The sequence below is a fragment of the Equus quagga genome, chromosome 16, assembly GCF_021613505.1.
Source record: "Equus quagga isolate Etosha38 chromosome 16, UCLA_HA_Equagga_1.0, whole genome shotgun sequence".
NCBI lineage: Eukaryota > Metazoa > Chordata > Mammalia > Perissodactyla > Equidae > Equus > Equus quagga.
In genome coordinates this window covers 46,873,265-46,895,918 of record NC_060282.1, presented here as the reverse complement: position 1 = coordinate 46,895,918, position 22,654 = coordinate 46,873,265, and the positions used below count along the sequence as shown (strand labels likewise).

At 35.9% G+C, this 22,654-nt stretch overlaps 1 protein-coding gene across 2 annotated transcripts in view; it reads right to left on the bottom strand.

The window, feature by feature from the left end:
• Positions 1-10,345: 10,345 nt before the first annotated feature.
• NBN (nibrin) overlaps positions 10,346-22,654 on the bottom strand; it is a 45,478-nt gene continuing 33,169 nt past the window's right edge. For both annotated transcript variants that reach the window (XM_046642246.1, XM_046642247.1), the window contains 4 exons: positions 21,776-21,931; positions 19,100-19,213; positions 11,736-11,785; positions 10,346-10,531 (listed from right to left, as the gene is read on the bottom strand). In XM_046642246.1, the coding sequence (XP_046498202.1) occupies positions 10,501-10,531; positions 11,736-11,785; positions 19,100-19,213; positions 21,776-21,931 (351 nt within the window). In that variant the 3' untranslated portion in view covers positions 10,346-10,500. The remainder of the gene's footprint in view (positions 10,532-11,735; positions 11,786-19,099; positions 19,214-21,775; positions 21,932-22,654) is intronic.

Here is a 22,654-nt window from a genome sequence, read left to right as displayed (position 1 = left end):
AGGGTACCAGAGAGAAGGGAGCTCCATAGAGCTAGGCAGATCCAGAAATTTGCATTATGATTCTCTTAAATCTGTCTCAATAATAAACTGAGAACAGGGTGACAAACCAAAAGGCCCGGCAGAGATCAGTAACTAAGCTGAGGTTGAACAGAGATTCTGGATGAATACAATTTTATAAATGGAGTTCTGTCCAGCCAGAGTAGCAAGACCTTGCTGAACACCCACACTCAATTGAGACCCCAAAAAGGCCAAGGCTTGGGAATACAGTTATGCTAAATCCATGTTAGCCTAAAACTAAACCTCAACATGATCAAATTGATTTGCCAGTAAATTAACCACCTGCAAGCACAAAACAACACTCTTTAAAGGAAGATGACAAAATCCAGACTGTCAGCAACATCACAGCATCCAAATATCCAACATGCAATAAAAAATTCCTAGGTGTTAAGATAGACAAAATGTTGACATAACCAGGAGAAAAAAAGTAATCAAAACAGATCCAGAGTTGACACACGTCAGAAATAGCAGGGAAGCACTTTCAAAGTTACTATATAAATATGTTCAAAAATATTAAAGGAAAAGGTTAACAGTGAATTGGTCGTGAATCTCAGAAGAAAAACAAACAAATGAACATTCTACACCTGAAAAATACATTCTGAAATGAAAAATTGACTAGATTAACATAAAAATATAAGACACCAAGGAGAAAAGATCAATGAACTTGACAGGTTAACAGAAACTATCCAAACTGAAACAGATACGTAAAAGGATTAAAAAAAGACGACATATAGGATAAATAACAAGTGGTCTAACACATATAGCTGGAATCCAGGCAAGGAAGAGAGAATGGGGCAAAAAACATGTACAGAGTAAATTAAAGTTGAAAAATTTCTAAATTTGATTTAAAAAATAAAAAGTAACCCATAGGTCCAACAAACTCAAACTGCAAACAGGATACATACAGAGGAAAACACAACCATGCACACCACAATCAAGCTGTTGAAGAACAAAGATGAGAAATTTTAAAAGTAGAAGAAAAAAGACTTAGGAAAGGGAACAGTAAGAACAATAAACAACTGATCAGAAAAAATGATCAAGATGACAGTGGAACAATGTTTTTATAAAGTGCTGAAGCAAAAAATCAAACAAATTCTATGTCTAGTGAAAATATCCTTTAAATTTAATGAAAGCTGAGAAGGTTTGATACCAGGAGACTTGTACTACAAAAACTGGTAAAGGAAGTTCTTCACATTGAAGGTACCTGATTCCTGATGAAACATGTATCTACATGAAAGAAAACAAAGAGTTCCAGAAATGGTAAATAAAAATTATTGTTCTAATTAAAATCCATTTAGTGTTGAAAGGAAAATAATAGTGTTTAACCAGAGATAATTTAAAGTAAAAATTTAAAAACTAAGATTTAGGACATGTCAAGAAATAATTCTTGCATAAATAATGAGATAAGTGGAAGTACATATTATGCAGGAAGTGGTATGTTACATAAAGTAGACTGCAGTACGTAAAGAATGTATATCCTTTTAGCAAGTATTAAAAAAATTTAAAAGGTGTAGCTATAAAGCCAATAGAGGCAATCAAATAGAATACTACAAAATATCTGATTAATCTAAAGGAAGGCAGAAAAGGAGGGAAAAAAGAAAGAACAGACAAGACAAAGAGAAAAGCATGACTTCAACCCAACCACATCAATAATTATATAACATCTAAGAGTTGGTTAAGCACCACCAATTTAAATGTAAATACACTGGTTAAAAAATGAGCTTCAACACTGGTGTTTACAAGAGACTCATGAAAATATAAAGATATTGATAGGTTATAAGTAAAAGTATAGAAAAAGACAGCATGCAAACACTAAAGAGAAAGACTTCAAGACAAGAATTAAATCCAGAAGACACACCCATCTTAAATGAATATGCACCTAATTACTGAGTTTCAAGATACATCAAATGGAGTTCTGATCCAAGATGGTGACATGAGGCTCCTGAATTCACCTCCTCCAATGGATACACTGAATATACGACTACACATGGAACAATTCCCTCTGAGAGAAATCCAGAAACTAGCCAAGCAACTCCTACAGGTTGGGTAAATGAGAAAAAACCCACATTTAAAGGGGTAGGAGAGGCTGAGACACACTCTTGCCATGAACCGCACATCTGGCACAGTCACAAATAATCAGGAGTAATACCTGAGGAGTAAGAGGTTTGGACACATCACCCAGTGCCTCAACTTTTAAGACTTCTACCTGAGGGATGGGCCTCCAAAAGCCTAGTCCTGGAAGCCAATGGAGACTCATAAGACTATAGCAAACAACAGTTCTTAACTGGCTCGGACTTGTGTGGCTATCCCACAAGGGTTCACCTCAGAGGCAGCAGACAAAAACTCCCAGTGTTTCCCTAAAGGGGGATTATTTGCATATCTTAAAAGCTATAGCCTGAGGGTCAGGTTCCTAAGGCAGCACACAGCTAGAAAGACTGCTATCCTTCTCAGAGACCAGCAGATGTCATCTTTGCATTCTCCCTCTGCCTCTCCAAAAGCAGCTGGTGCACATATTTGCCACCCTAGCTTTTGTGGATGCCACCCAAGGACACACTCCTTGGTAGCCTGGCTGTAGTGGCTGGCAGGACTTAAGTTCACAGGTTCAACAAGACTGTAGCAAACAAACAGTTCTTAACTGGGTATAACCCTAGGGCTCAATACAGAGGTAGCAGACAGAAATGCCCTTCTCTCAATCTTTATCTAAAAGAGGCCTAATTGCACATCCTAAAAGCTGCAGCCTAGGAGTCTGGCTTCTAATTTATCTCACATGTAGAGAGAGGCTGCCATCCTCCGCATAGAACAGGGAAGCCAGCAGACACCATCTCTGCATTCTCCCCATCCAATCCAGTGTCTCACTCTAGCCCAATCCAAATCGTCACTATCTCACTGGAAGGAGCTTTTGTTCATGGATCACACAGGACTGCAGCAAAAAAACAATTCTTAAGTGGCTATTCCCTCAGGGCTCAGTGCAGAAAAATCAGACAGAAACACCTAGCTCACAGTTCTATGAAAGGTTATCAACTTGAATACTTTAAAAGCTGCTGCCTAAGGATCCCCAGCTTCCAATCAGCCTGCATCTAGGTGCTGACTGAGAACTTCCCCTTTTGGACACTTAAGAGAACTTGGCACACCCTCAACTACTGGGAGCCACTAAGAACAAATACGGTGACTTGGATAATAACCAAGGGCTAGGGCCTGGCTGAAAAATAAGGTTCATCTCCTACATGAGACCACTCCATCATGACTGGGAGAGGTGGCTATGTTATCTAATATACAGAAACCAACACAGAGAGCCAAGGAAAACAAAGAAACATAGAATATGTTCCAAACAGAAGAAAATAAAAACCCAGAAGCAGACCTTGATGAAATTGAGATACTTGACTGATCTGACAGAGTTCAGAATACTGGTCATAAAGATGCTCACCAAGGTCAGAACAATGCATGAACAAAGTATTTCAACAAAGAGACAGAAAATATAAGAAAGTACCAAACAGATATCACAGCTGAAGAATTCAACAGTGAACTGAAAAATTCAATAGAGAGGTTTAACAGCAGACTAGATGAAGTGAAAGAATCAGCAAACTCAAAGAGAGGGCAGCAGAATGCCACTAACCTGAGAAGTAAAAAGAAAAAAATGAGAAGGAGTGAAGACAGCTTAAGGGACTTACGGGACACCATCAAGTGGGCCAATAATTCACATTATAAGGGTCTCAGTGGGGGAAGATAGAGAGAAAGGGGCAGAAATCTTATTCGAAGAAAAAATGGCTGAAAATCATTTTTGGTTTTGGTTTGGTTTTGGTTTTCATGGGTGAAAACCTAAACTGTGAAAAGAAACAGACACCCAGATCCAGGAAGGCCTGAGAGTTCCAAACAAGAAAAATCCAAAAACACTCACACCAACAAGTTAAAATTAAACTGTCAAAAGTTAAAAACAGAAAATCTTAAAAGCAGAACAAGAAAGACAACTTACTTACAAGCGAAGCCCCAAAGGATTATCAGAAGATTATTCAGCAGAAACATGGCAGGCCAGAAGGGAGTGGAATGATTTATTCAAATTGCTGGAGAAACAATCCAAACTGCCAACCAAGAATACTCTAACCAGCAAGGCTGTCCTTCAGAATCAAAGGACAGATAGAGTTCTCCTGAAAGCAAAAGCTGAAGGAGTTCATCACCATGCAACTGGCCTTACAATAAATGTTAAAGGGAAATCTTCAAGCTGAAACAAAAGGATGCTAATTAGTAACAAGAAAACATATGAAAATAGAAATCTCACTGGTAAAGATAAATACATAGTTAAATTGAGAATACTCTAATATTGCAATGGTGATGGATAAATCTATAAATTGAGAATACTCTAATATTGCAATGGTGATGGATAAATCTAGTATGAAGGTGAAAAGACAAAAGTAGAAAAAAAAAATCTTAACTATCATGATTTGTTAATGGTCATACAAGGTAAAAAGATGTAAACTGACATAGGAAGAGAGCAAGAAAAGAAAGGAACAAGAGAAATACAAAACAATTTACAGAAATAAATTAGCCAGAAAAGAACTAGCAAAAAGGGCAGTAGTAAATTCATACATATCAATCATTACTTTAAATGTAAATGGATTAAATTGTCTAATCAAAAGACACAGTGGCTGAAAGGATGAAAAAAACACCACGAGAACCAACTATATGCTGCCTACAAGAGACTCACTTCAGCTTTAAGGGCACACATATACTGAAAATGAAGGGATAGAAAAAGATATTCCATACAAATGGAAACAAAAAGAAATGAGGAGTAGCTATACTTCTATCACACAAAATAGACTTCTATCGAAAGAGTGTAAGAGACAAGATTATTATATAATATTAAGGGTCAATTCAACAAGAGGATATAACAATTGTAAATATGTATGCACTCAACAAAGGAGCGCCTCAACATACAAAGCAAGTATTAACAGACTTGAAGGAAGAAACAGACAGCAATACAATAACAGTAGACAATTTCAACACCCCACTTTCAGCAGTGGATAGATCATCCAAACAGAAAATCAATCAGGAAACATGGGGCTTAAATGACAAATTAGACCAGATGGACTTAATAGACACCTACAGAACATTCCATCCAACACCAGAAGAATCTAAGTTCTTCTCAGGCACACATGAACATTCTTCACGAGAAGTCATATGTTAGGCCACAAAACAAGTCTTAATAAATTTAAGGAGACTGAAATCGTATCACCTTTTCCAAGCACACTGATATGAATCTAGAAATCAATCACAAGAAAATAGGAAAACTCATAAATATGTGGAGATTAAACAACATGCTACAGAACAATCAATGGGTCAAAGAAGAAATCAAAAGAGAAATCAAAAAATACCTGGAGACAAGTGAAAATGGAAACAAAACATACTAAAACTTATGGGCAGCAAAAGCAGTTCTAAGAGGGAAGTTCACAGGTACAAGCCTACCTCAAAAAACATGAAAAATCTCAAATGAACAATCTGACTTCATTCCTCAATAAAGCAGAAAAAGAACAAACTAAGCCCAAAGTCAGTAGAAGGAAGGACATAAAGATCAGAAAAGACATAAATGAAATAGAGACTAAAAGGACAACAAAAAAGATCAATGAAACTAAGAGCTGGTTTTTTGAAAAGATTAACAAAACAGACAATCTGTCTTATGCCAACTTAATTCTTCAACCAGCCAGAAGAACCTAGAAGGGTAGAGGAAAATTTCTTCCTGCCCTACAGCACTTACACAAACCTAGATAGTATAGCCTACTACACGCCTAGGCTAATGGTACTATTTATAGCTTATGTGGTCCACTGTTGACTGAAACATCATTAGGTAGCACATGACTATAGAAATCCTAAGGAATCTATAAAAAAAATTTACTAGACTGTGAATTTAGCACATTCTTAGCCTCTAAATTCAACATACAAAAGTAATTTTATTTCCATATATAAGCGATAAATCATTGAAAGATGAAATTTTTAAAAGTATCATTTACAATAGTATCAAAATATTAAATATTCAGGGAAAAATTTTAAACAGATGTGCAAGCCTCTACACTGAAACTACAAAACAATGCTCAAAGAAATTAAAGATCTAAGGAAATGAATAGATTTATTATGTTCATGGATTAGAAGACAGAATATTTTTAAGGTGTCGATTGTTCCCACATCAAGTTTTAGATTCAGTATAATCCCGATTAAAATCTTAAACTTTTTTGATAGAAATTGACATGCTTCGAGGACTTATAGTACCTGACTTCAAGACTGACTAAACAGCTTCACTAACCCAAGACAGTGTGGTATGAGTGTAAAGATGGATAAACATGTTAATTTAACAGGACATAGCATAGAAAAAGACCAACCTCTATATGATTAAGTCATCTTCTACAAAGTTGCCAAGGTAATTTAATGAGGAAACAATAGTTCTTTCAACAAATGGTACTAGACTAGATACTCACAGGGGTAAGAAAATGGTGACCCATACTTCACACCATAGTCAGAAATTAGATCAGACATAAATATAAAAATATATAATGTTTATCAGAAAAAACAGAATATTTTTGAAATCTTGATATTGAATCAAATATTTAAGGATAATAAAACATCAAGAATAAAAGAAAAAACTGATAAATTTGACTTTATCAAAATTTAAAGCATCTGTTCATCAGAAGACATCACTATGAAAAACAGTGAAATACGAAAATAAAAAAATATGGGCTAGGAGAAATATTCTCAATACATACATCTGACAAAAGACTTGCATCCGTAATATATAAAGAACTTCTATAACTCAACTATAGTTATTAGGGTAATGCAAATTAAAACCAAAATGAGACATCGCCACACACCCATTATAATGGTTAAAAAGGACAAACACTCCCAATACCAATGTTTGCAGACAGGAGCTACCAGAACTCTTGTACTGTTGTATGTATGGCAGTCTTCCTTAGAAAGGGAGTGTGCACATGACAGAGACCAATATTATTCTGTCCATTATATTCTTCACCTGAAAAATGGAGACCATACACATTCCACCAGTTTCACTGGCTAATTATTAAGCAAGACAATCAAGAGATTCAAATGATTCCATTTCACCTATCACTAAGCCCTGCCAACTCTACTTCTAAGGTGTCCATCTTCTCTCCAGTGTCACTGACCACTATCCTAATTCAAGTGTTCATAACCCCTTATACTATTTCAAGAATCTCTCAATCTTTTTCTTAATGTCTCTTAATTTTGATGCCTATTGTAGAAATTGCAGACTGGCTTACCCCATTCCTCTTCCTAGGGAGGCAGAGAATCTTAAAAACTACATTTCTCTGACTCCCTTGGCAGCTAGAATCCTGTTTACAAGTAAGCAGAACTTGCAAGTTGGTTAATTAGGTTCTGCCAAGTAGATACACTCTCCCAAGATGTGGAAGGTGAAAGTGAGGTAGAGGCTATCTTCCTATCCTTTTTCCTGTTTCTGCTTACAAGGGAAAGTCACAGAAAGATGTTTTCTCGACAGTGTTGTTCCATTCCTCATTCTCCAGACAACTGAGCAGCTGCAGTTATCTCTTTTTTTTTGAGGAAGATCAGCCCTAAGCTAACATCTGCTGCCAATCCTCCTCTTTTTGCTGAGGAAGACTGGCCCTGAGCTAACATCCATGCCCATCTTCCTCTACTTTATATGTGGGATGCCTACCACAGCATGGTTTGCCAAGTGGTGCCATGTCTGCACCCGGGATCTGAACCAGCGAACTCCGGACCACCGAAGCAGAATGTGCGCACTTAACCACTGCACCACCAGGGCAGCCCCTGCAGTAACTCTTGACTTCAGCTTTCTGCTCTCTGGATCAGAGGTACATGGATGTATTCTTTAACAAATAGCTTCAGTGAGACCTCAGCGTCAGCAGCAGCCTGAGTAGGTCTGCTCTAAATTGTTCTGGGAGTTTTTCTTGAAGGCCCAGAGGAGAACCTACTAGCCTAGTCACTTTAAGCATCTAATTCCCTGTATTAAATCCTTTCCTGGTTAAAATACATAGAGTTTACTCCAGTTAGAGTTCAGAATGGAAATGTCTCTAGCTTCTATTTCTTAATATATCTTACATGTAATTAACACACTGATTTAGAAATTCCCATTCAGAAATTGTCCACAGCTCTCCCACTGCCTACTGAATAAAATCCAGATCTCTTGGCCTGAGGGTTAAAGTCTTGCAATTTACTAACAAAACCAATGCTCCATTTTAAACAAGTTTTGTTCCCCTAGTTTGGGAGGCTAGCCCGTATAGTGACAGAGAGATGAGAGCGACATTCAATTCCATGGTTTAGAGCAGTAAAATACCTTCCAATAATTGTTCTCACCTCACATCATCCTCTTATAAAGGGAAGCAGAGTGATGCAAACTATTACGCTCATAAATTCACGGTTGACAGCCTCATAAAAAGGGCAAAAATGTTCAAAAGCAAGTTACATAGGCAGCCTTGTTAAACTTGAGGGAAGAGAAGACTTTACATAAGTCTCAACTTGCTTCAATGTTTTAGGAAAGAATTTGGATCACAATCAAATAGCAGATACCAACTCCCACTAGTGCAACCAACCACAAAGCTTCAGTTATGGAATTAGGAAGAAGTCTAGAAGGAAGATACTCCTAAGTAGAAGAGGGAAGGGGGAATGCCATCCAAAAGTGCTGTTGGGGAATGAACAATTGTGAGATTGTGGCCAAAGGCCAGGCCACCTCCTCCCCTGCCATCAGAAAGCTGGGCTAATCCACATCTCCTAAAGCCCCGGGCTGGAAATGGGGACACAGTTCCCATTCATCTGACTAAGGAAGAAAGGGAGGTGGGCAAGTTAAACCTCCCCCTCTTTCTCCTAAAACATGTAAAGGCTTAGAAAAAAGAGACCCCATCAGGGCCAGGTGAAAAGGTACACAACCTACTCAAGCAGGGAACGTTGTGAACTGAAGTTGTTCAGAGCAGAGCTAACAGCCTTATGAAAATTGTGCAGCACTGAAGGATCTATGCAAAGTAATGGGAAACATCTTCCATCTATTTAACAATACTTTCTATGCTAAATAGAACTTAAAAGGGAATTTTAAAAACTCATACCATCACTTCCTAGAAAGCAGAGACTTTCAGTGTTGTGGAGGGCAATGTTTTGTATATAATACATATTTAATAATGTTTCCTAAACAAAGAATTTGAAAGGATAATGATAGAAAGAAACAAAGAAGAAAAAGCTATAACATTTACAAACTATCTCCTGAAAAGAAAGTCTTCTGAGGGCTGGTCAAGGGTGCAAAGTATCTTTGCCAGATACTTAAATGTGGTGACTTCCCCTGATGGAATACGGAGGAACACTAAATCTTCTGTGAAGATCTAGCAATAGTACAAATTAATTTATGATAGAATTTTTCACGCTATGTTATCTCTAACAACCTAAAAAGGAAAGGTAAGCTTATTAGGGTGGCAGAACCTATGTGAGACCAGGAATCTTTCAGTCAGTATAAAAACCCTGTTCCACTTCCTAGGACATGATGCATTAGTCCTGAGAGTTGATAAAAAGACTTTACCATAAAATACCCAGCCAAAGTTCTCTATATTACAAGATTTGAAAAAAGACACTCATTTTTTCTTACCACTTACCTTTAAGGTAGAAAGAAGACAATCTTACCATTTCTACTTCACAGGTATGAAAACTAAGACTGTAAGAAGCTCAAAACAGAGGTATACTCAGCTCAGTAAGACCACCAAATAGGTCTTCCCATTCTAGTGAGATCTATCCGCAAGCTTGATGAAGTCTTCCATATTGGTTTCTGGTAGTAGAATAATATGTGGGTGACATCTTCACCACTGAGATCCATTTCATTTGGGTCACTTCAGCTCAGGGAAAATTACAGCATAATGGAAAACAAAAAAATTGTGTTCTGATATGCCTATGATCTTCCAAACTATTCAGTGAAAAAGAGGAAGGTGCAGAGACTGTATATGTTATAATTTTTGTAGGAAATTACCGAAAAATGATAAGCACAGAAATTTGAATAGGCATTCAAAACCTCTGGAAAGACTCATAAGAAATGAGTATCATGGATTTTTTCTGAGGAAGGGAACCAAATAACTAGAACAGTGGTAGAAGAGAGACTTTTTAATCTTTCACACTTTTGTACTTTTAGAATTTTGAACTGTGACTACATTAAGTATTCAATAAATAAAAACCACATTTAAAAATGAAAAAAATTACCATAAGGGATGAGATGACAAAGACTGAAAACAGAACAAACAATACTAATTGTTGCACACAAAGGAAGTGGAGTTTTGTGCATTTTATTTAACAAATTTAGCCCATAAAATATTTGTAACTTAAATCTTTTCTATACACTATATATGCATGTGTCCCAGAGGAAACCTGAATTAAATGCTTGATAGGAAATGTTTCTCCATGGCTTCTTTATACAATCCTCACTTATCTTCTCCTTTTTACATTAGGATTGTATCTGCAAAGAAAGCAATGAGGTTAAATGATATCTAGATAAATGATGGCATTTCTTTCAGTTTCAAAGCTAAAGGGTTTTCAAAACATAGTCACACTTTGGCAAATAGAATGAGAATGCTCATTTTATCCTTAGGATCAGATATTAAGCACTGATATTTTTACTTTCATTTATCCTTTTGATGTTGCTTGGTTGAATATTTGGTAAAAATAACATACCACCAACAGAGAAAATTCTGTAAAAGCATTAAAATAATTCATGAAAACAACAGTTTAGAAATAAATGTTTATATATTCAGTACAGCTTCAAACAGACCTGTCATCCCCCACTGAATTAAAGTATACCATTTTCACAGAACATAATGAACCTAAAATAGAATTCCTTTACAAAATTTTCTTCCATAGCAGTTAAACAAATGTAGCTGGGCAACCAGATATTCTCGTTTGACTATGAAAAAGCAGCATAGTTTGTCAACATTTTCACCAATGATTCATATTGTCAATAATGAAATTAAAGAATCAAATTGGCTACAAAGCAGACTCTACTGTATTGTACTTCTTGGTTCTGCCTTTAAGTTTGGGAAAATGTTATTCTCCCCTAGCCAGTATCCACCTATAACACAGTATTTCATGAGTATTTGAAAGCTAATTATTATAAGGTTTGTTGGGCCTGCAGGAATGCTGAAAATACGTTAAATCACCCATTCTATATAATCACCCATTCCTATCTAACTCCTCTAAACCTCCCTCAAAAACTTTCTTCAAAACTTTAATCTGGCCTCTTGTTTTTATGCATATGCCAATTAAAACTAAACAAATGGTCTGCTATTTTACTTGTCTTAATTTAAAACCCATTCATTCATAATTCTACTCAGAGCTGAAAATCTCATAAATTTCTCAACCAAACTCACCCAGCACAGGAAACTTCTTTTGCCTGAATGCCACCATACAAATTTTAAGTATCCTGTGATACAGTACAACTGAATCAACCTCAAAGCCTGAAGTATATCCAGTAAAATCAATTAAGAAGTGCTCAAGTAGTAAAAAGAAAAACATACATTAAAAAACAAAACAAAACATTTTTTAAGTGAAGGACTGTCTATTTCTAGAGACAGAAGAAACAAATATTTAATTTCTATTTCCAATGATTAGAAATTGAATTTTATATAATCTCAAAGATTCATGAGAAAGGTGAAATTAAACTTTACCTGAAAAGATCATCAGCAAGAGACTCTTCTTTTGCATGCTGATTTTGCACCTGTCAAAATTAACATAATTTCAAATATTTGCTCAATGATGAATATATATATAGTTAATGAACTGCTATACTGGGTGGTCACAATCATGCGTTCTTACCTCTACAACATCTCTCCTATTTAACAAATCCTCCATTTTTACCTCATGCCAAGGTTATTGTAAAAGTCTTCCAATTAAACAACTTTCTCCAGCCAATCTCTTCTCAAAGGCAACCAAAACATAATACTGCTAGCTTACTGAGTTTTTAAATATTTTTTCCAGCAGAACACTTTTACTAAATGAAATTTCAGTGTTTTGAGGTCATACCACTGATGCAGGGGCTGAGAGGGCAATATTTACTACACCTTCAACCAGAGCAGCCCTATAAGGTAAAGTGGCTCTCCTCCCCCAGAGTCCCAAGTCAGGGCTCAGAAGCCGCTCAATTACCTCACCCACAAAGTAATTTTAAACACAAACTCCCCAAACTCCTAGAGCACCTTCAAGAGTTAGGACCGGAAAAACACTGTACTGGGTGTGTCTTCCTAAAGTCGAGCTACAATCTTATCACGTGCCATTCATAACCTTTCAATGACTTCTCCTATCTACCAGAAATACCCACAAACTGTTGAGTTTGACCCTTAAAATGGGAAAGGCTCTTCATAACCTTGCTCCATTCTACTTTCTCAATCTCTTTTCACCCTCCTCTTCATGAACTCTGTATGCAGTTAAAACTAAATGACAAAAAAAAGAAAAAACAAAACAAAAAACCAGACTTGCCTCCTAATAAATGTCCTACTAAATGACCCTCTCAGCTTTTGTTCATGTTTCTCCCTCTGTCCAGAAGATTACCTCCTTTTTGTCCTCTTCCCACATCTGACCATCTTTCAAGGTGCATTCATTCAATAATTATTTAGTGCCCACTATGTATCAAAGAACATATTTTTCACCTCTTTAACAATGGCTTTTTGATCCTCTTCATTTAAAAATAATGTCTGCTATGAAGAACTCCCACAAAACTTCAGCCACACAATTCCTAAATGCTTATCAATTTTTACCTTCTGTTGTAAGTATTTATATCCTCACTAAAAGACCACAAGTTCTTTGAACACAGATACTGTTTATTTTTACTGTTAATAATTTACATTTGTGTATTTCCAGATACTATCTTAAAACTCTTTCTCAAAAAATCTCATTTAATCTTCATTTAACTTCATTACTACTATTACACTATCATCCCAATTTTGACCAATAAGGAAACAGAGACTTAGGTTAAGTAACTTGCAGAAGATCAAAAAGTCATCATATGAAAGAAGTGGAATTTGACCAGGTCTACCTAAGTAAGAGCACTAGCTCTTAACCAGGCTGTTACACTGCTTCTTAGTCTTTGGAAAGGGCATAGAAGAATGACATGCAGGGATTCAAACTTACAGACTAATTTTCTACTTATACAGTGAAATGTCAAAATGAAATTAAATCTTTTCTTTTCATATTTTCTAATAGGTATAAAAGAACATAAATGGGAAGATTCATGATTTTCATAAAGCAGTTGTCAAAAAAGCTGCTGTATCATTAATCTAATTATTCTTAAAGGCTTCCTGGCAGGGGATGCTAATTTGAAAGAAAAACCAGTGAGGAAAAACAAGCTTTATTGTATATATCTTAGTAAAAACATTAAGTAAAATAGTATTAAGAAATAGAAATCCTCACATTACTGGCATTTTTCAAGGCTTTGGGAGAACTACACTTCACAGTCTTTCAAAATTCAAATCAGGTTGAATATAGTTAGAGAATTACTACGTTTAATGTACAGAATGAAAACATCCTAAATTCAAGGAAACTTCAGGAACTGATTCTGTAATACTAAGATTGGCCTGCAGCAGCAATAAAGGGCTGAAAAAGAACAAAGGGCTGAGAATAAAGAAAAGCAGCTGGGGCAAGCCTAGGGAAATGAGGTGTCAAGACAGTAGGACATTTATATATAGAAGCTGAGCAATGCAAAGAAAGTTCACTCTATTATTTACTTTAAACAGCTGCCAAGATGAAAGCAAACAGCAAAGCTACTCTATGTATCAGAAGGGGGAAAAAGAAACTGAAACAGAACATGCAAAAGACAAAGAACTTGGTCTGCAAGAAATAATAACCCAAGAATAAAAAATAAATAAAATTAATAAGAACATGAAAGCAATAAAATAAGAAAAAAAGTCAGATGATAGAAAAACCACAATGAAATAAAAAGGGGAATGAATGCTAAGTAAACAAACTGAGACCTATAACACCATTCAGAATTAAATAAATTAGAAATAGCTAACACTGTTTCCACTACTATAAACGCTTTATAAATAGTATCTTATTTAATCCTCACAAAAAATCTGTGAAATAGAGATACTATTATTGTTCCCCTTCTGCACAGAAGGCAAGAGAGGTATAAAGAAGTCAAGTCGGGGATGGCCCTGTGGCTGTGTGGTTGGGTTTGCACGCTCTGCTTCGGCAACCCAGTATTTCACCCGTTTGAATCCTGGGCGCGGAAATGGCACCGCTCATGGGCCATGCTGAGGCAGCGTCCCGTGTACCACAACTAGAAGGACCCACAACTAAAATACATATACAGCTATGTACTGGGAGGCTTTGGGGAGAAAAAGGAAAAAAATAAAATCTTCAAAAAAAAAAAAGAAAAAGAAGTTAAGTCATTTGCCCAAGGTCACATGGCTGATGAGGAATAGAACAGACACAACTGAAATTTAAATTTGTGCCATAGTGAAAGAGCTTAAGAAAACCACAATGAATGCAGAAGAAATGGATGCAGAGGGCAAAGGTGATCTAATAAAAGGATAGTTATGTCTTAAATGTAGAGAACCCAAACAAATATAAAATGTTTTGAAAGATGTAATAGAAAAGTTCCTTGAAATAAAAAGGAACTGCATCTGCAAATCAAAAATGCACACTGTATTCTAGGAAAAACGAAGGGAGAATGATCAACATGGAGATATATTCTAATTGTTATTGACTTTCAAGCATAAGAAGGAATAATGCAGGTATGGAAAGTCACCTAAAAAGGGGAAGAAAAAGAACTGTCATAAAGTTGGGGAGGGGATGTGGAGGAAATACAAATAATTTCCTCACTAGCCACAGCAGGGAGCCAACAAATATTGTCTAAAATCAAAATATACAGTTTGAAACAAATACTGATTCTAACCTGATAGTTTTTTTCATATATTTCCTCATTAGTCTTAGAAAGATCTCAGGAAATAAAATATCTTGGAGAGAGGAAACATTTACACAAAGTCAGCAATGCTTCAGTTTTACTTCCTTCTATCAATCTCTCTTCTTCCCTTCCCACTCTGTCCCTGCTTCTCATTCCTCCTCAATAAAGAGATGTTTAGAGTATTATTCACTTAATGCTTAAATAGGCAATTTTTGGGCTTTGTGATTTTAAGTTATTCATTCTTGTGTGTACTACCATAATTCTTAATATTTTATAAATGTACATTCCAAAGAATTCTGCACCTATGCATCACTCATCAAGCCATGCTGTAGTGGCATCCCACATACAAAAAAATAGAGGAAGATTAGCATGGATGATAGCTCAGGGACAATCTTCCTCAAGAAAAAAGAGGAAGATTGGCAAGAGATGTTAGCTCAGGGCCAATCTTCCTCATCAAAAAATAAATAAAATAAATAACTTTTTTAAACAAATTGCTGAAGACTACATTAAACCCACAATAAAGCAAAATACAAACCATAAGAGGTTACCAAGTATCACAGCCAGCTTCGGCCCTGCCCTGTTGGTATCTGCAAACCATAAACACCTGGGCTCTGCTTTGATGTCTGTATGGGGGCTGAGTGATAGGAAAGAAACGCAAGATGGGGAATCTATTGACTCCAGCAGTAAAGTGTGAAAAAGGAATAAACTCTACAACACAAAAGGAGATAGCAAACAAACATGCCTGTCTTGACCCTGGCACACGGTGAAGGAAAGAAATAAAAAATCTTACTTAAGTTTATGACGACAAGCTGGACTTCACTCAGGCTTCTCACCCAAATATATATTAACTACCTGAGTGATCTAAAAAAATCACAAGCAGAGTAAAGTGGTCTCACATTGGTAGATCAAGACTGGCAGACACAGACTTATCTTTTCTGGAGGAAATAAACCTGAATTTAGGACACAAGGAATTCCTACAGATCAAGTTATACGGAAATGAGCAGTTCACATTCGAAGACCACAAAACATATACTTGGAAACAAGGTACCATAAGAGAACCAGCAGAAACAGATCGACGAACGCTTTAGGTATTGGTAGCATTAGGCAAAGAATACAAAAGAGGAGCTTAAAAATATCAGCAGAGAACAAGATTTAGAAATGATTGAATCAGACTTCCAGAAAAAAAAAATACAATAGGCTGAATGAAAACTCAATGGATGGATGGAACACCAACCCAACAGAGCTGAAGATAGAAGTACTAAACTAGAAGACAATCTGAAGAAATTACCAAAAACATAATCCAGAGAAACAAAGAGATGAAATACACAGAAGAAAAGGTAAGATACATAGAGAAGAAAGTGAGATTTAACTTACGTCATACTGGAGTTCAAAAAAGAGATACTGCCCTCAAGTAGCAAACAGCCCTACTTCAAACAGCCTGCTGAGATGACATGTCTGGAGCCCACCTTTGAGTTCCAATAGCACTGGATAATCAGGCAATACAAAGACTAAGAAGAAAACTTTCTAACCTTGGATGAGGCCTCTGATTCTCTCTCAATTCAATGGTCATGTGTTTCTGAATTCTTAACTGCCATGTAGTACTTCTTCTATAGCAAAAAGTTTCCCACTTTACTGAATTTTATTAAATTCTCCAGTTAAATAAAAAGTAAAGGGCTGAAAGAATTATGGATCAGGTGGATGGTCTTGTTACATAATATCCACCAGGACTCAAAACACCAAGGGACAAAGTAAAATAGAAGAACATTCTTGTAATTTTTCCTGTGAGTTCTCACTATAGCAGTGTATATGTAGCTGATACATGTAAATGATGAGTCCTTGGAAACCGCATAACAACATGGAGAGCTGTAAGCAGTTCCTATTTTTCCAAAACAGCAATGTTATAACTGAGGCTTGGGTTTCTGAGGCTTAAGGCAGTATATTAATTGTAGATATGATCAAAGAAATGCCATAAAGCAAGTATGGAAAACTATAAAATTGTAAAGCAATTTCAAATATCAAAATTATACTGCTAGTTCTAGGGTTTAAAACAATATGAATTGCTTATAGAAGTATTCTACTATAAAAAACATAGACATATTAGTACATGCTGACATAATATATATTTGATCAGAAACCTATGTTTACATTAAACATATAAATATGAGTGAAATGATTAAATGGTTGAGATTTTCCTTAAAATACTCCAGGAAGAGAAAAAGCTGGAAAAGGGAATAGATGAAGCAAGATGTGCAAAATGCTGATATTTATTGAAGGTGTGTGCTTGGGGGTTTGTTTTACTATTCTCTTTATATATGTCTGAAAACTTTTCATAACAATAAGTTTAAGAATCTAAACTAAATATTATAAATAATTACTACTTAATAATTAATATTATTTAACAATTTCTCTTCCCTTCTTAAAACTTAAAAAGTCTCTGTGGGGAAAAATGAGATAGATCAGTAACAAGTGCCCAGAGAAGGAGCCAAGTTTCCCACAGTAAGCTGTTGTCAATTGCATAACTGACTTTAAAGCTCTTCCCCTGACCTTTGAGATGGTGCTCATGCATCATTAAACCAAAGTGTAAATATGTAACCACCGATTATGAAGTCAGACTCTAATCTTATACTACATACAAAAATTAACTCAAAAGAGATCAAAGATCTAAATGTAAGAGGTAAAATTATGAAATCCTTACAAGAAAACATAGGGGAAAAGCTTCCTGACATTAGATTTGGCAATGATTTCTTGGATATGACATCAAAAGCACAGGCAACAGAAAAAATAATTGGACTACATCAAAATTTAAAACTTCTGTGTATCAAAGTACATGATCAATAGAGTGAAAAGGCAACCCAGAGAATGGGAGAAAATATCTGCAAATCATATATCTGATAAGGAGTCAATATCCAGAATACATAAAGAAAGAAAAAAAGAGATACCAGAGGGGCTGGCCCCGTGGCTGAGTGGTTAAGTTCACATGCTTTGCTTTGGTGGCCCAGGTTTTCCCTGGTTCAGATCCTGGGTGCGGACATGGCACACTTGTATGGTCACGCTGAGGCAGCGTCCCACATGCCACAACTAGAAGGACCCACAACTAAATATACAACTAAGTACCAGGGGGTTTGGGAAGAAAAAATAAAACAAATAAAATCTTAAAAAAAAAAGAAAGAAAAAAAGAGATACTAGAGAAAACGGGGAAAAATATTCACGAAAATAATGAACGAGAAACTCTGAAATGAATGAGAACTGCTGAAAGACAATTTTCAGATTTAGAAAGCCCAGTCCATTCACATAATATATAACTGATATATTTGTAATATCCTCCATATGACTGTATGACCATCCTTTTGTTATCCTTTAGTTTTGTTTTTTTAAAAGATTGGCACCTGAGCTAACATCTGTTGTCAATCTTTTTTTTTTTTTTCTTCTTTTCCCCAAAGCCCCATAGTACATAGTTGTATATTCTAGTTGTAGGTCCTTCTGGTTGTTCTATGTGGGATGCCACCTCAGCATGGCCCGAGTACTATGTCTGCACCCAGGATCCAAACCGTGAAACCCTGGGCTGCCGAAGCAGAGTGTGTGAACTTAAGCACTCAGGCACAGGGCCGGCCCCAGTTTTGTTTTGTTTTGTTTTTTTGGTGAGGAAGATTGGCCCTGAGCTAACTTCAGTGCCAGTCTTTCTCTATTTTCTATGTGGGACGCTGCCACAGCATGGCTTGATGAGTGGTGTGTAGGTCCATGCCTGGGATATGAAGCCATGAATCCCAAGCTGCCAAAGTGGAGTGTGTGAAGTGGCACTTCACACATAGTGGCATAATCACTATGTCACTGGGCTGGCCCTTCCTTCAGTTTTCTTTTAAATTTCTGTGGATTAAGTCTCTTTTTTCCCCTTTACATCAGGATGTAAACTTAATTAATTTGTTTAGGTCTCTTTTTTCTTAACTAACAAAATAAATTTAGAAGTCCCTTAAAGAAGTGTTACGGAAAGATATAAACTAATCTTAATGCTCTGTAACTCAGCAATTTTCCTGAATGAATGACCTTAAGTTTAGTTTTAAGAAGAATGTGCTCTAAGGAAACCACAGGGACCAAAATGCAAACCAAAGAAGTTACCAGGCCTTACTTCCTACTAACCTCCATTTCCTGCCTTAACCATTCTTCTAATTCTGTACTCGTTCGAGCATGATGAGCTATTAGATCTGATCCTCCAATGATGTGTGGAAGTTTTCCTGCTCCAGGAAATGTGACCTGTTAAATAGTAAAAGCATTAAGGTTAAACGCACTAACAAATTAAGACAATCATTTTTTTAAAAGCTCATAAAAAAAGCAAAGATTGTAAATCACATATAACCTAAGTGCCAATGATGTTTATATTCTATAAATGAAAATGAGAGACAGGTAATTGTGCTAGACCCATATATTTTTGCCTTTTACTACACCCAGATTTAGATACGTCTCTGGGATTTATCTATTAAGAAGATTTTAGGATTTTTAATTTGGAGTTTTAATTCAAAAATGGCCTTAGCTCATCATCTACCAATTAAAGCAACGCAAGGTGAACACGCACACACTAGAATTTAAAGTATTATACATTGTTCTAAAGATTTCAAAGTTTAAGCCCTTTCTAGTACCCATGAAAATTTAAGTCTTAAAAACTTTACAATTTATAGATCCCTAGCAAGAGATGTTAACAGTTTATACTTTTAATTGAAATTTTAATTGTTTACAAATAAAGGGGTGCTAATAAAAAGAAAATATGTGAAAATGCATATTAACCACATTGCTAATATTGTATTTACAGAGTAATAAATCCTTAATATTTATGTGACATATCTTTAAAATTTCAATATATGAAGTGGGAAGGGAATTTTAAATTAGTTTTCATCATCAAGTAGTATTTTAAAAGTACAAATAGAGTCATGTTATTGACTTGGGTATATAAAGAAAAAACTCAAGATAAATTCTTTCATTAGAGGCAATCCAGTTAAACATCTTTCCACACAAATTTTGGCTTGAATTTCTTTTAAAGTCTCAAAAAAAAATTCCTGAGGTAAGGATACTAATATTTTTAAGGGTTTTAAATTTTCCCAATCTACTCTCCAGAAGTTTGTACTACTTTATACCTCTTCACCATTCCTGGGCCTATAGTGAATATTACTGCCTTTGTCTTTGGTAACTTCATTAATTAAAAAAAAGTTTTTTTTTTTAATTCAATGATCTTTTTTAAATTAAATGATTTTTTTAACCAAAAAAAGTATGTTTTTTGAATTTTGATTTAACAATGAGATTTTGTAACACAACATTGAACATGAAGAACCCAGGCAGTAAGCGTGCCCCTGTGCTATTCATGAGCCACAGCTGTGGGGTGGGAAAGAGTAAGTGGGTGCTATGTAAGTGGGAGATATTTCCATCTTTCCCTCTGAGTACAGGAGATTCTTACTGTTAAACAGAGTTTAGAACCCTTTAGACATTGTCATAGTAGGCAGAAAACTAATTTAACTGAGAAATGTTTAACAGTCGTTCACATTAGAGAGAAAAAACTGCAACACCTGACAGTGACAGCAGAATCACAGAGATCATGTTCTAGAGGAAAGCAGTCTTCCACAGAAATTACTTTTGAAAAAATTACTGAATTCTGATCAAATGAATAAGCAAGAGCTAGCAGTCAGTAGTAGGTATGGGGCAAGAAGCAAATATCCCAGAACAGACAACAAAAGAATACAGACTGGATCAAAAATATTCTTTTAACCATACTGATAAAATAAATATCTTATTAGTTCCTAAAGGAAGAGGAACTCAGGCCTGATGGTAATACTCAGTGTACGTTTATATTTTGTTTTATATATACATGTAATAATAAAATGTCTAGCTTTCATGATTGAATGTACTCATTTATTTTCAACAAATCTGTTATTTTTATGAAGTCCTGAGTTAAAGAACCCCTTCAGGGGCTGGTTGGGTGGCGCAGCGGTTAAGTGCACATGTTCCGCTTCGGTGGCCTGGGGTTTGCTGGTTCGGATCCTGGGTGCGGACATAGCACCACTTGGCATGCCATGCTGTGGTAGGTGTCCCACATATAAAGTAGAGGAGGATGGGCATGGATATTAGCTCAGGGCCAGTCTTCCTCAGCAAAAAGAGGAGGATTGGCAGGAGATGTTAGATCAGGGCTAATCTTCCTCAAAAAAAAAAAAAAACGAAATAAAAGAACCCCTTCTCATAGTCACAGATCAATACTAGAACTGGGAGAACCCTAACAATATAGCCAAAAGCCTGCTGCTTAAGGTGAGGAGAACCAGGTAAACAGCACCCTTTTGTTTTTTTCCCTTAAAGATTGGCACCTGAGCTAACAACTGTTGCCAATCTTTTTTTTTTTTTCCTGCTTTTTTCTCCCCAAATCCCCCCAGTATATAGTTGTATATTCTTCTTCAGTTGTGGGTCCTTCTAGTTGTGGCATGTGGGACGCTGCCTCACCGTGGCCTGATGAGCAGTGCCATGTCCACGCCCAGGATCCAAACGGGCGAAACCCTGGGGCACCGAAGCAGAGCGCGCAAACAACCACTCAGCCACGGGGCTGGCTCCAAACAGCACCCTTTAAAGAATTCAGTCTTACTGAAGTTTTCTTCATTCTAGGTGTTCCATATATTAACTGCTAGTTCACGTCCTTCCTAGAGTCATTTTTTAAATTGTTTCAAGCACAAGAAATAGCATCAGTTTTCAACATGAACTGCTTTTATTACTATTATGCATCAACAGTATTTCTAAAAACATTTCAAACGCTCCTCTCTTGTGATACTTTAAAGGAATACATACCTTTTTGAATTTCTTGAAATTCTTTAGTTGACCATAATCATCATTTACTCTGGATGCATCTCTGGAGGTAGAGTTACTAACCACCAGTGATCTAAATTCAATCAGTAACACCTTCCTTGGAAGCATCTCACCATGATCCTGAAGCTCGTCATTGTTCTTAAACCAGGTTAAGATGGATAGGTAAGAAGAAATAAGAAGGAAAAGGAAAATTACTTGTCATTTAGGGGTCTACAGAAAGAAGCTCAAATACTTGAAAAAACAGCAGAAAAGGTTTATTTCTGGCACCTGAACTTTTCATCTGGAATTAAATCATATCTACTTCAAAACTAGAAAATTACTTACTCAAGTACTCTATAATTTTAGAAACATTTACAATATATTTACCTATGACAGAAGGCTAATAACCACATAGTATTTTTAATTTGGTATCCTATTCTAATAAATACCATCTCAATAAACAATTTATCTTCTTGAATATAAAATCTCAGTGTTATCTGCTTTTCATTAAAACCATACAAGATTATTATACAATCCTTTCTACAAGTTTTCATCTACTATATTTAGGTTTTCTTGGATTTTCAATAATTTATATTTTTTATTATTTTTGACACTTCTGGACACACTAGCTCATTAACTGAAAGCCACTTTTTAATTCCAGATGAACAGCTATTAAATCAGCCTGAAGATTCCTTCCTGTTGCTGGATAAGATTCAAGTCATTTATTATTAACCAACTAGTTAGTTAGATATCAACATTGTTACAGCTGCTCAAGGCTGACCATCTTAGTTTTTTAAACTGCTTTACTATATATTCATATAAAAGATGCTAATAGGACTAAGATGACAGTCAAGGAGAGAAGAAAAAAGGGAAAAGTCAAAA